We start from the raw sequence: 13,446 nt of genomic DNA on the forward strand, positions 1-13,446 counted from the left end.
CCAATCATGAGTCTCTATTGTTCCCACAAAACCGCCTATCTGTGCCCCTAACTATCGAGTCCCCAATTACTATTGCTCTGCTCTTCTTCACCCTTCCCTTCTGAGTAACGGGGACAGGCTCCGTGCCAGAGACCTGAGCCCCGTTACTTACCCCTGGTAAGTCATCCCCCCCACAAGTATCCAAAACGGTATACTTGTTCTTGAGGGGAATGGCCGCAGGGGGTCCCTGCACTGGCTGCTTCCTCCCAGTCCCCCTCACTGTCACCCATCTATCTGCCATCTTTGGAGTTACTACTTCCCTATAACTCTGATCTATGACCCCCTCTGCCTCCCGAATGATCCGAAGTTCATCCAACTCCAGCTCCAGTTCCCTAACACGGTCTTGGAGGAGCTGGAGATGGGTGCACTTCCTGCAAGTGTAATCGGCAGGGACGTCGATGGCATCCCTCACCTCATACATGTTGCAGAAGGAACATTGCACTGCCTTCACTGCCATCCCTCTAAAGCTAACTTTTATTTTTAAAAAAACTGGGTCTAAAGAATACAACAAGCAAAATTCAGCACTTACCTACTTACCACAACAGGTGTTATTATTAGGTTAGAGGAGGAGGGCGGGTGGGAGGCACCCAGATAAAGCAGTTTATGTGGTGCATCTGGACTTCAGGAAAGGAATTTGATAAGGTTCCCCACAATAGGCTATTGCATAAAATACGGAGTTTTGGGATTGAAGGTGATTTAGTAGTTTGGATCAGAAATTGGCTAACTGAAAGAAGACAGAGTGTGGTGGGGATGGGAAGTGTTCATCCTGGACCTCAGTTACTAGTGGTGTGCCGCAAGGATCAGCCACTGCTGTTTATCATTTTTATAAATGATCTGGAGGTGGGTGTAGAAGGATGAGTTAGTAAACTTGCAAATGATACTAAGGTTGGCAGAGTTGTAGATAGTGTCAAGGTTAGAGTGGTGCTGGAAAAGCACAGCAGGTCAGCAGCATCCGAGGAGCAGGAAAATCAACGTTTTGGGCAAAAGCCCTTCATCAGGAATTGTGGATAGTGCCAAAGAATGTTGGGGGTTGCAGAGGGACACGGATAAAATGCAGATCTGGGCTAAGAAGTGAGGTAGTTCCCTTCAGAAGAAGTAATAGGAACATAGAGTACTGGGCTAATGGTAAAATTCTTGGCAGTGTAGGTGAACAGAAAGACCTCGGTGTCCAGGTACATAAATCCCTGAAATTTATCACCCAAGTTGATACAGTTGTTAAAAAGGCATATGGCATTTTGGTGTTTATTGGTAGGGGTATTGAGTTTCAGTGCCACAATGTCATGCTTCAACTCTACAAGACACTAAGGCCGCATCTGGAGTATTGTGTACAGTTCTGGTCACCGCATTACAGGAAGGATGTGGAAGCTTTGGAAAGGGTTCAGAGGAGATTTACCAAGATGTTTCCTGGTATGGAAGGAAGGTCTTATGAGGAAAGGCTGAGGGAACTTTTTTTAGAGAGAAGAAGGTGGCACGGCACGGGCGGCACGGTAGCACAGTGGTTAGCACTGCTGCTTCACAGCGCCAGAGCGCCAGAGATCCGGATTCAATTCCCGCCTCTGGCGACTCTCTGTGTTGAGTTTGCACGTTCTCTCCGTGTCTGCGTGGGTTTCCTCCGGGTGCTCCGGTTTCCTCCCACAATCCAAAAAAAAATGTGCAGGGGTTAGGTGAATTGGCCATGCTAAATTGCCCGTAGTGTTAGGTGAAGGGGTAAATGTAGGAGAATGGGTCTGGGTGGGATACGCTTCGGCGGGTCGGTGTGGACTTGTTGGGCCGAAGGGCCTGTTTCCACACTGTAAGTAATCTAATCTAATCTAATCTAAAAAAAGGTTGAGAGGTGACTTAATCGAGATGTATAAAATAATCAGAGGGTTAGATAGGGTAGACAGGGAGAGCCTTTTTCTTTGGATGGTGAAAGCTAACAGGAGGGGACATCACTTTAAATTGAGGGGTGATAGATTTAGGACAGATATGAGGGGTGATTTCTTTACTCAGAGTAGTATGGGTTTGGAACGGCCTGCCTGCAACAGTAGTAGATTTGCCGACGTTACGGGCATTTAAATGGGCATTGGACATATATATGGATAATACTGGAACAGTGTAGATTAGATGGGCATCAGATTAATTTCACAGGGTGGTGAAACACCGAGGAGTGTGCTGTAACATTCTATGTTCTATATTCACTTCCTGCATTCCTCAAGTTCATAGCTGAATTGTTGCCTTTGGATTTGCTAAAAGCCTTTCTCCTCTTCTTCATCCAGTCCTGAATTGTGCTGGACATCTCAGGTTCTTTCAACTAATTGCTCCTACCTTTCCCCCATAAAGGGTACATGTTGGACCTGGACCCTTCCCAGCTCCATTTTGAATGCTACTCCATTGCTCTGCTGTTGACTTACGCACAAGGAGCTGTTCCCAGTCTACCGAGGCCAGATCCTGCTTTATTTGAATAAAATATACCTTCCCCCACTCTGAAGCCACCTTTTGCAGGCCATCTTTTTCCTTGTCCACAAGAAATTTGAACCGTACTGTGTTGTGGTCATTATCACCTACATATTCCCCCACTGTCACTTTGACTACTTATCCAGCATCTTTTCCCCAGAACCAGATCCAGCAATGCGCCATCTCTTTGATCCAAATAAAATCCCCTGGATACATTTCAAGAAATCTGGCCCTTCTAGACTATCCCACTTTATGTTGGGAAAATTGAAATCCCCTACTACAATTACCCAATTATTACTCTTATACACCTCTGTGTCTTCACATTTGCTTGTCTATTTCCCACTGATTTTTTGGGGGCCTCTAATATACTCCCAGTACTTGCTTTACCAAAAACATGTAAATCCTGTGTCTCAGAATCCCCTCCAACAAGTTACCCACCACTGACGTCAGTTCGCCATTATATAGTTTAATGGCTTTTCCTTACAGCATTTCTTAAATAATGGCATAGCAATAGCCAACTTCCAGTCTTCTAGCACCTCACTCTTGGTTGTCGGGGATACAGTCTCTCAGCAAGTGGCCCGGCAATCTCTTCCCTAGATTCCCATTCTGTTCTGGGATACACCTGATCAGGTCCTTTATGAATTTTAAGACGTCCAGCACTCTTCTTCTGTAACATGGACTCTTTCCAAGACATCACTATTTATTTCCCCAATTCTCCTGTTTCCATGTCCTCCACAGTAAATACTAATGGGCAATATTTGTTTAGTATCTCACCCACCTCCTGTGGTTCCACATGTAGACAGTCTTGTTGATCTTTATGGGGTCCTATTTTAAGACCATGAGACACAGGACCACAAATTAGGTCAATCAGCCCATTGAGTTTGCTCCGCTATTCAATCACGGCTGATAGGTTTCTCAACCCCATTCTCCTGGTAACCTTTGATCCCTTGATAATCAAAAACCTATCTTAAATATTCTTAATGACCTGGCTTCCACAGCCTTCTGTGGCAGTGAATTCCATCGATTCACCACGCTCTGGCTGAAGAAGTTTCTCCTTTTCTCAGTTCTCTGTGCCCTCAGGTCTGAGTCTCTCCTATCAATGGAAACATCTTCCCAACATCCACTCTGTCCAGGCCATTAATGTATTCGATAAGTTTCAATTAGATCTCTCCCATATCCTTCTGAACTCCATTGGCTTTAAATCTAAAGTCCTCAAATGTTCCTCATATGTTAAACTTTTCATTTCTGGGACCATCCTAGTGAATCTCCTCTGAATGCGCTCTGACTTCTCTCAAGCCTCCAACTCAGCACCGCCCTCTTGACCTGTCCATCTTTCTTCCCACCTATCCTTTCCACCCTCCTCTCTGACCAATCACCTTTCTCCCCCCACCTTCATTTACCTATGACATTCCCAGCTACCTTACCCCCCCCCACCACCCCACCCCGGCCCACAAACCTCATTCCTGATGAAGGACTTATGCCCAATTCTGGATGCTGCCTGACCTGCTATGCATTTCCAGCACCACACTCTCAAGGTCAGATGCATTAGTCAGGGTAAGTGTAGAGTAATAGTGTAGGGGAATGGGTCTGGGTGGGTTGCTCTTTGGAGTGTCAGTGTGAATTTGTTGAGCCAAATGGCCTGTTTTCACACTCTAGGGATTCTATGATTTCTCCTCACCTCCTCAATGATTCCTGTCCCTCTCCTTACCTTTGTATTGTCTGCAAACTTACCCAGAATGCCCTCAGTTCCTTCATCTAGATCATTAATGTATAACACGAAAAGTTGTGGTCCCAGCAATGAGCCTTGCAGAAAATCACTTGCCACTCGCTGCCATCCTGAGAAAGATCCTTTTGTCCCACCCTCTGCTTTCTGCCAGACAGCCAAACTTCATTCCATGTTAGCACATTGTCTCTAACACCACGGGCCCTTATCTTGGTCAGCAGCCTCCTGTGCAGCACATCGTCAAAGGCCGTCTTGAAGTTCAGTTTGATAACATTCATTGGCTCTTGGTCTAACCTGCTCATTATTTCCTCAAAGAATTCTAGCAGATTTATCAGGTGTGACCTCCCCTTGATGAAACCATGCTGACTTTGCCCTATTTTACCATAATATTCCAAGTATTCAGAAATCTCACCCTTTACAATAGACTCAAAAATCTTACCCACAATTGAGGTTAAGCTAATCGGCCTGGAATTATCCATCTTTTGCATAACTCCATTTTTATACAGGGGTGTCAATTTAGTGATATTCCAGTCCTCTGATACCTTCCCCAACTCTAGCGATTCCTGAAAGAATATTTTCTCCCTCATTTCTCTTTTGCCCTGTAGCAGCGTTTTCCCCTGACAGGGTATGAAATCTCAGGAGGCAGGCAAAACTCAGGCAGGTGGAAGTTTATTCATGCAGAAACCCGTTAAAGCAGGGAGAGTACCAAAGGATCATCCCTGAATCTGGCGTCAACATACAAACTCAGTTATTCGCTTAAGCTTTGGCTCAGATCAGAAAATAAATCAAGGACACTAACTTGTACAGTAAAAAAGCAGTATTTCTATACATTTCTGTAATTATCACATGCAATGTGGTTACAACCCCTCCCTCCTAATCCATATGTCCAACCCAGTAAAACACCTAATTAATGATGGGCATTTCTATGTCCGGTCGTAAATTCTCATGATCTCATGGTGTTGAACAAGCACGATCCTTGGGATCCTTCTATGCATCCTGTTCATTCGGATACCAAAGTTAATTGCTATATTCCTTCAGGCCTCTCAGGCTGGCTTTATCTGTAGAGAAAGCTTGAATTCTATTATTTATTGTATCTCATGTGCTGTCTTTATCCAATTCAGTTATTCCCCTTGTATTTCCCACTGTTCTAATTATGTGTGCAAAAATACAAAAGACAGTTAGTTTTAATGAGCTGCTTTAAGATTTGTTATATTAAATCTTGTTAGGAAGTTAGTTATAAGGTGTAAGGTTAAATGCAATATTTCCTACTCTTTGTACTTTGTGATTAATGGGTTGTAAGCAATCTATTTAAATGGCGGATGAAATTCAATGTGGGCAAATGCGAGGTCTTGCACTTTGGAGAAAAGAACACAGGCATGGACTATTTTATAAACGGTGAGAAAATTCATAAAGCCAAAGTACAAAGCGAACTGGGAGTGCTAGTACAGGATTCTCGAAAGGTTAACTTGCAGGTTGAAGCTGTGGTTAAGAAAGCAAATGTAATGTTGCATTTATCTCAAGAGGGTTGGAATATAAAAGCAGCGATATGCTACTGAGACTTAATAAAGTTCTAGTTAGGCCCCATTTAGAATACAGTGTCCAGTTTTGGGCCCCACACCTCAGGAAGGACCTACTGGCACTGGAGCGTGTCCAGCGGAGATTCACATGGATGACCCCTGGAATGGTAGGCCTAATACACGATGAACAACTGAGGATCCTGAGATTGTATTCATTAGAGTTTAGAAAGTTGAGGGGAGATCTAATAGAAACTTACAAGATAATACATGGCTTGGAAAGGGAAATTGTTTTCGTTAGGCTGGGAGACTAGGACCCGTAGACACAGCCTTAGAATAAGAGGGGGTCAAATTAGACCAGAAAAGAGGAGACATTTCTTCAGCCAGAGAGTGGTGAGCCTGTGGAATTCACTGCCACGGAGCACAGTGGAGGCCGGGACATTAAATGTCTACAAGGCAGAGATTGCTAAATTTTTAATCTCGCAAGGAATTAAGGGATACGGGGAGACTGCGGGTAAATGGTGTTGAAATGCCCATCAGTCATGATTGAATGGGGGAGTGGACTCAATGGGCTGAATGGCCTTACTTCCACTCCTATTTCTTATGGTCCAATGGTCTTATTTTGTTCAGGTCACATGATGGTATTTCCTGAAGCTAATTAACTTTCACATCTAGGTCTAATTACTTTTTCTTTAATACTTTTATTAAGCATTGGTGATACGTATTTACTTTATCACTACATCTAGGATGTGACATGTACCCTCTATAGTGAAGACTGATGCAAAATATCTGTTCAGTTTATCTGCCATTTCTTTATTTTCCATTATTGTCCAGTCTAACTGGATAAGGTTCACTTTTTAACTCTTTTTCTTAAATATCTTGAGATTCTCCTGTCGTGACTGTAACGAGGTCCAGATGGTCCTTATAGAATACGTGTTCCCTGATTGGGGCTGTTATTCTGGTTCAGTGAAGGGTCCTTGATCACAAAGATAAACAGGAGAGTCAAAGGTTCTGTTTGTTTTGAGACTTGGCTCTGAGGAAGCTGGATCAATGTCTGGACTCTCCATGTGCAAATAAAGTGTGACTTGGTGAATGGATCCTGGCCTCTGTAAAGCTATTTCGTCTGTTAATATCTGTTTTTATATTTCTGGCTAGCTTTCTCTCACACTTCTAACATTTCCATCTTTATTATTTTTTAAGTCAATCTTTGCTGTTATTACATTCTGTCCAATGTTTTGACCAGCCACTTGTCTTTGTGCAATTATGTAGGTTTTTTTTTTATTTAGGTTTAATATTTTCTTTAACATTATATAAGATGATAAAGAGATTTTGATCAATTGGGTCAATGGGCTGAAGATGGGCTTAATTTGGATAACTGTGAGATATTGTGCTTTGGTAAAACAAACAAGGGCAGGACGTTTACAAGTCTGTAGTCATGGCCGAGTGGTCAAGGCGATGGATTAGAAATTCATTGGGGTTTCCCCACGTGGGCTCGAATCCTGCTGACTGCGTTATGAATGCTTTCCTGCTGGAACAATTTTAGGGGTAGGTTCTTTACTCAGCGAGTCGTGAGTTCATGGAATGCCCTGCCAGTAGCAGTGGTGGACTCTCCCTCTTTATGGGCATTTAAGCGGGCATTGGTTAGGCATATGGAGGATAGTGGGCTAGTGTAGGTTAGGTGGGCTTGGATCGGCGCAACATCGAGGGCCAAAGTGCCTGTACTGCTATGTTCTATGTTCTAAAAGTAGGGCCTTGGATAGTGTCGTAGAGCAGAGCGACCTAGGGATTCAGGTACATAATTCTTGTAAATTTGTAAAAACATAGACAAGGTGGTTAAGAAGGAATTTTGCACCTTTGCCTTCATTGATCAGACCTAGGAGTTGGGATGTTCTATTGAGTTGTATTTACTCTTTGGAATGTATCTATTTTGTGTATTCTGAAGTACCCCTTAAATATCTGCCACTATACCTCTAGAGCAACACATGCCTTAATGTAAATTGCCAGTTAGTTTTAGCCAGGTCTGCTTTTCTGTCTTTATAATTGCCTTTATTTAAATGGAAACAAATTAGTCTCAGAACATTCCTCTTTCCCTCAAACTGAATGTAAAGTTCAATTATATTATGGTCACTACTACCTAAGATCACCTTCATTATGAGATCATAAATTAATTTTATCTCATTGCACAATGCTAGGTCCAATATAGTCTGTTCTCTGGTCAGTTCGAGAACATGCTCTTCATAGAAACTGTCCTGTAAATATTCCAAGAACTCCTACTCAAGGCTACCTTCACACATTCGACTTTTAACATACCCCAGGATTGTCATAATGTTCCTCTGACAACTCCCATTATTTCTTTCTTTATGCTCCACCTTGCCATTTGTTGTAATAGGGGAACCTGTACACCACTTCCTCAAATGATTTTTTTTAATTTTACATTTCTCATCTCTACCCAAACCATTTCCACATCATGGTTTCTGTAGCTTCTCTGTTGTACTAACGTCATTATTAACAAACAGTCACCCTTCCAACTTTTCATAACTTGCTGTCCTTCCAAATATCCTATAATTTTCAAAGTTTGAATTTCATAACATAGCGTATGTAACAGGACTGAAGGTGTCTCTGTGTGTCTCTCTGTCTGTCTGCATTTCTCTCCATAGGTCTGTGTCTGTTTTGTTCTCTCTCCCTCCCTCTCTGTTCCTTTTTCTGTCTCTCACTTTTCCTTGTCAGTCTCTATCTCTCTTTTGTTATTCTCTCTGACTCTCCTTTTATTCACTCACTCTCTTTCTGTTTATCTCTCTTTGGCATTGTCCATTTTATTTTCTCTCTTGGTCTCTCTCTTTTCTCTCTATCTCTGTCTCTCTCTCTCTCAGTATCTCAGACCTGTTTGTTTCTTTTTCTTACTCACTCTCAGAAACTGGTTCTGTTTTTCTCTCCTCATCTTGGTCTCACTGCCTGAAATGCTCCTCACTCACTGTGTTCTGTAGAATCCGCTGATGTTTCTATGTTTTTGGTTTTGAACAGCTCTGTCTCACTTGCACAAGCGGAAAGTTGTTCAGGCTCGAGTTTTGTCCAGACAGAATCTGCAACACAAGGGCTCCGGGTGAGTGATGTCTTTGAACGTTTTTCATATCTGTAGCGAGCAATTTAAGAAGCAGTGATATCAGACTTGATATCAGAGATATCAAACCTTCTGGGAATTTTAGCGATCATTGTCCTGATATTTGGCATCAGACCTAAGGCTGCTACGTGTGCAACTGTACTCAAGCAGAATGGAGCAGCAGCAAAATTATAAGGACACACCATGGACAGCAAGGGCCTGTTCAAAAGGAAGAGGACTGTTCAAGGGATGGGACCTGGAATTACTTAGAATCATGTAGCTGTCCAGTGAGATTGGGGAGGCAAGTCTGGGGCATCCCTTAGTTGAGGGTGGTTCAGGTTGAGTTGGAGGTGGAGTGGATGACAAGGACTGCTCTTTTCTTTAAAAGGGTGAAGCCAATGAGTGGACTGGTGGCAGTTGATTCAATGTGACTCTGCACGTGTTGCTGTTAATCTTCCATTTGAGTTCCTCCCATCTTTCCACACAGCCTCATGTTCCTGTCTGTCTTGTGGTTTTCCAGCTTCCACTTTAACTGTGGGAGTGAGTACCATCTTCTCGTCAACACTCTGGGGAAGGGGTTTCACCTGAATTCTTGAGGGGCTTTTTGGAGAGTATCCAATATTTTGCTCACCAGGCTCTGCTCTCTCTCACACAAGTGAATATTTGAAGGCAGAGGCAGACTGATTCTTGTTAAGCAAGGGGTAAAAAGCTATTAGGGGTGAAAAGTGAGAGTGTAGATTTGAACTGATAATCAGACCAGCCGTGATCATAGTGAATAGTGGAATAGGCTCGAGGGGCTAAATGGGCTCCTGAGTGAGATGTTCATTTGGAAGTAGACACAATCTCTAGATGTTGACCCAATGCAAATCCTCCACAATCCTACAAACTGCCACCAGTCCACTCATTGGCTTCTCCCTTTTAAAGACAAGAGCAGCCCTTGTCATCCAGTCCACCTCCAACTCGACACTAATTACTCATTCTCCAATGAACAGTGGAGACATGGCCATTTCAAGTTCCTTTCTGCTTATTCTTCTCAAATACCGTCCCATTGATTTGACTTGGCAGTTCCTCAGTATTGACTCTTCTATAGTGTGTCACACCCTCAGTACTGGCCCTCTGACAATTTAGCACTCCCTCAGTCCTGACCCTCTGACAGTGCAATACACCGGCAGTATTGCCACTCTGGGATGGGAACATGCTTTTATTGCTGACTGTAACAGTGCACCACTTCCCCTATCTGTGTCCCTGTCCTTAAGAAAAGATGAAGATGCAGGAGTTGGTCAATTGGTTCTTTGCTTCTGCACCACTAGTCAAAACAATCATGATTAATCATGCAACTTCAGTATTTCATTCTCGCTTTCTCTCCATACTCTTTGATCCCTTTAGCTGTAAGGGCCATATCCAACTCTGTCTTGAATATATCGAATGAACTGGCCCCAATACCTTTCTGTGGTAGAGAATTCCACAGGTCCATAACTCTGGCTGAAGAAATTCTCCCTTATCTCAGTCCTGAATGGCTTACTCATTATTCTTAGACTGTGAAACCTAGTTCTGGACTTCCCCAACATCAGAAACATTCTTTCTGCATTTAGCCTGTCCAGTTCCATCAGAATTTTGTGAGATTACCCCACGTTCTTCTAAATTCAAGCAAGTACAAGCCCAGTCAATCCAATCTTTCATCATTTGTCAGTCCTACCACCCCAGGAACAAGTCTCGTGAACATTCACTGGACTCCCTTAATAGCACGAATCTCCTTCTTCAGACCAGGAGACCAAAGCTCACAATGCTCAAGGTGTAGCCTCACCAAGACCCTGTATAACTACAGCAAGACATCCTTACTCTTATACTCAAAGGCCTCCTTATGAAGGCCAGCATGCTATTAGCTTTCTTCACTGCCAACTGTACCTGCATGCCAACTTTCAGTGACTGTTCCACCGTGATACCCAGGTCTTGTTGTGCCTCACCTTTTCCTGAACTGCCACCATTCAGATAATCTGCCTACCTTTGTAGTGTCTGTTCATGGCTTAATATCCCTCTGACTTTCTTTCTCAATATAGTCCTTCTGTTGCTGTGTGTGTGTCTTTAATCAGTGCCTTACTAAATGTCTGTGATAATCTCTCGATTAATAAAGTGCCCAGGTCAGACATCTCAATGATGACTGAATGGGAATCCTACTTCCCTTGAAGTCAGACTGAGGGACATCTGAACCTGAAGTACTTTCAAAGAGCTAGCATGTGCACAATTGGTCAAATGGCCTCCTTCTGTACTGTCAGATACTTTAGTTCTGTATGCACCTTATTGTTTTGAAATGCGTGCATTTTCCCAACAGCCGATCGACCATCTTGGTTTGTCTTCATACTGGGGATTCAGACAAGCTGAAGTACATTCCTGGCGATCACGTGGGTGTTCACCCAGCCAATCAGGAGGAGCTGGTGCAGAGAGTGATGGCTCGTCTGGTTGAATTGCCAGCGCTTAATGACACTATCAGTGTTGAGAGATTACTTGAGACACGAACGGAAAATGGTGAGAGGACAGACCACCACCTTGGTGTCAGTTGCGTATTCCCTTCCGGGCCACAAACCATCCTGACTGGAATAATAAATTTAAATTGAGTATTATTGTCACATGTTTCATCAGTATTGCTAGATCATCTCTTAACAGTACTGAGTGTGCCTACACCCCGAAGGCTGCAACAAATCAAGAAGGTAGTTCAGCATCACCTTCTCAAGGAGCATTGAGGACTGGGCAATACTTGCTGGACCAAACAGTGATACCCATCTCCAGTAAAAGAAAACAAATTACCTGTTACCACTCCGGCCTTTGCTCCTGCTGTTGAAACCCTTATCTCAGCCGTCATTACCTCAATACTCAAATATCCCAATGCACTCATGACTAGTCCCTTCCAAAGTTCATGCTGACTCCTGTTCCCTCTCTGCCCAGCTCTTACGCGGGTTCCTTACTGAGCTCACCTTGGCTTCAAAATTCACAACTTTGTTTTCAACTCCCTGAATGGTCTCACCCCTCACTATCACTGAAGATCTTCTGCAGCCCCACAATCCTTCAGGAGTTTGGCATCTTTCTCGTTCTGGTTGTTGAACATTCCCGGTTTAATTACTCAACACTTAGTCACTGCCCAGTCCCTAAGTTCTGTAACTCACTCTGAAAATCTCTCCATGTCCCTCACTGCCTCTTAAGATCATGTTTAAAACAAAATCTCTTTGGACAATCTAATCACAGTCAGTTTAAATATTTTGTGTCACTTGTGATAGGTATAAATGACCTATATCATATTGTGCAGGGGGCAATATTAAAGTTGGTGTTAATGAAAAACCTGGAAGAGCTGTAAACTGAAGGGGTGTGTGCAGACCTTCAAAACGACTTAGACACATTGGTGGAGTGAATTGTGTTGCCCAGAAGGAGTACTCAAAGCTTTTACCCAGGTATCTTTCTCTTGTGCCACCAAAATATTGCATAGGGAGTTGACTCAGACTTTAACCAATTTTTTTATTTAACTATTTAAGAACCAATTCTCAATATAAAGCATAATTCATTGCAACATTTAGTTCTTACTTCATACATGTGGGCGGCACAGTGCCACAGTGGTTAGCACTGCTGTCTCACAGTGCTGGAGACCTGAGTTCGATTCCCGCCTCAGGCGACCCTCTGTGTGGAGTTTGCACATTCTCCCTGTGTCTGCATGGGTTTCCTCCCATAATCCAAAAATATGCAGGTTAAGTGAATTGGCCATGCTAAATTGCCCGTACTGTTAGGTGAAGGGGTAAATATAGGAGAATGGGTCTGGGTGGGTTGCACTTCGGCGGGTCGGTGTGACTTGTTGGGCCGAAGGGCCTGGTTCCACATTGTAAGGAATCTAATCTACATCTTACCTTCAACTTTAATTCACTTCATTTAACTTCACTTTCCCTTATTTGAACTTATTTGAGCTATGAGGCTGCAGGGTGACTTGGACAGATTGGTTGAGTGGGCGAATACTTGCAAATGCAATGTAATGTGGATAAATGTGAGGTTATCCACTTTGGTGGCAAAAATAGGAAGGCAGATGTTTATTTGAATGGTGGCAGGTTATGAAAAGAGGTGTAGAGTGAAGCAGTCATTGAAAATTGGCATGCAGGTACAGCAGGCAGTGAGGAAATCTAATTGAATACTGGCCTTCATAGAAAGACCATTTAAGTACAGAGGTAAGAATGTCTTGCTGCAGTTATATAGGACCTTGTTGAGGCCACACCTTGAGTTTGGTCTTCTAGTCTGAGGAAGGACATTCATGCTATTGAGGGAATCCAGTGAAGGTTCACCAGATGTGTTCCTGGAATGGCAGGACTGACATATTAAGAAAGATTGGACCGACTAGGCTTGTACTCATTTAGAAGAATGAGGGGTGATCTCATAGAAACATAAAATCCTGATAGGACTGGACAGGCTAGATGCAGGAAGAATATTTCCAATGTTGGGCAAGTCCAGAACTAGGATCAAGTCTAAAAACAAGGGGCTAGCCTTCTTGAAATGAGGAAGAATTTCTTCACTCAGAAATGAACCTATGGAATTCCCTACCACAGAAAGGTGTCATGACTAGTTTGCTGGATGTATTCAACAGGGAGCTGGCTGAGGCTCTTTGGGCT

At 43.2% G+C, this 13,446-nt stretch overlaps 1 protein-coding gene across 2 annotated transcripts in view; it reads left to right on the plus strand.

Moving 5' to 3' along the window:
• Positions 1-13,446, plus strand: part of LOC122557039 (nitric oxide synthase 1-like) — a 125,811-nt gene that overhangs the window by 91,729 nt on the left and 20,636 nt on the right. For both annotated transcript variants that reach the window (XM_043704266.2, XM_043704267.2), the window contains exons 18-19: positions 8,734-8,812; positions 11,139-11,332. In XM_043704266.2, coding sequence (XP_043560201.1) covers positions 8,734-8,812; positions 11,139-11,332 — 273 coding nt within the window. The remainder of the gene's footprint in view (positions 1-8,733; positions 8,813-11,138; positions 11,333-13,446) is intronic.

The sequence above is a fragment of the Chiloscyllium plagiosum genome, unplaced genomic scaffold (genome assembly GCF_037043375.1).
Source record: "Chiloscyllium plagiosum isolate Xiang-an unplaced genomic scaffold, Cpla_swu_hap1 HiC_scaffold_11, whole genome shotgun sequence".
In the NCBI taxonomy this organism is placed as follows: Eukaryota; Metazoa; Chordata; class Chondrichthyes; order Orectolobiformes; family Hemiscylliidae; genus Chiloscyllium; species Chiloscyllium plagiosum.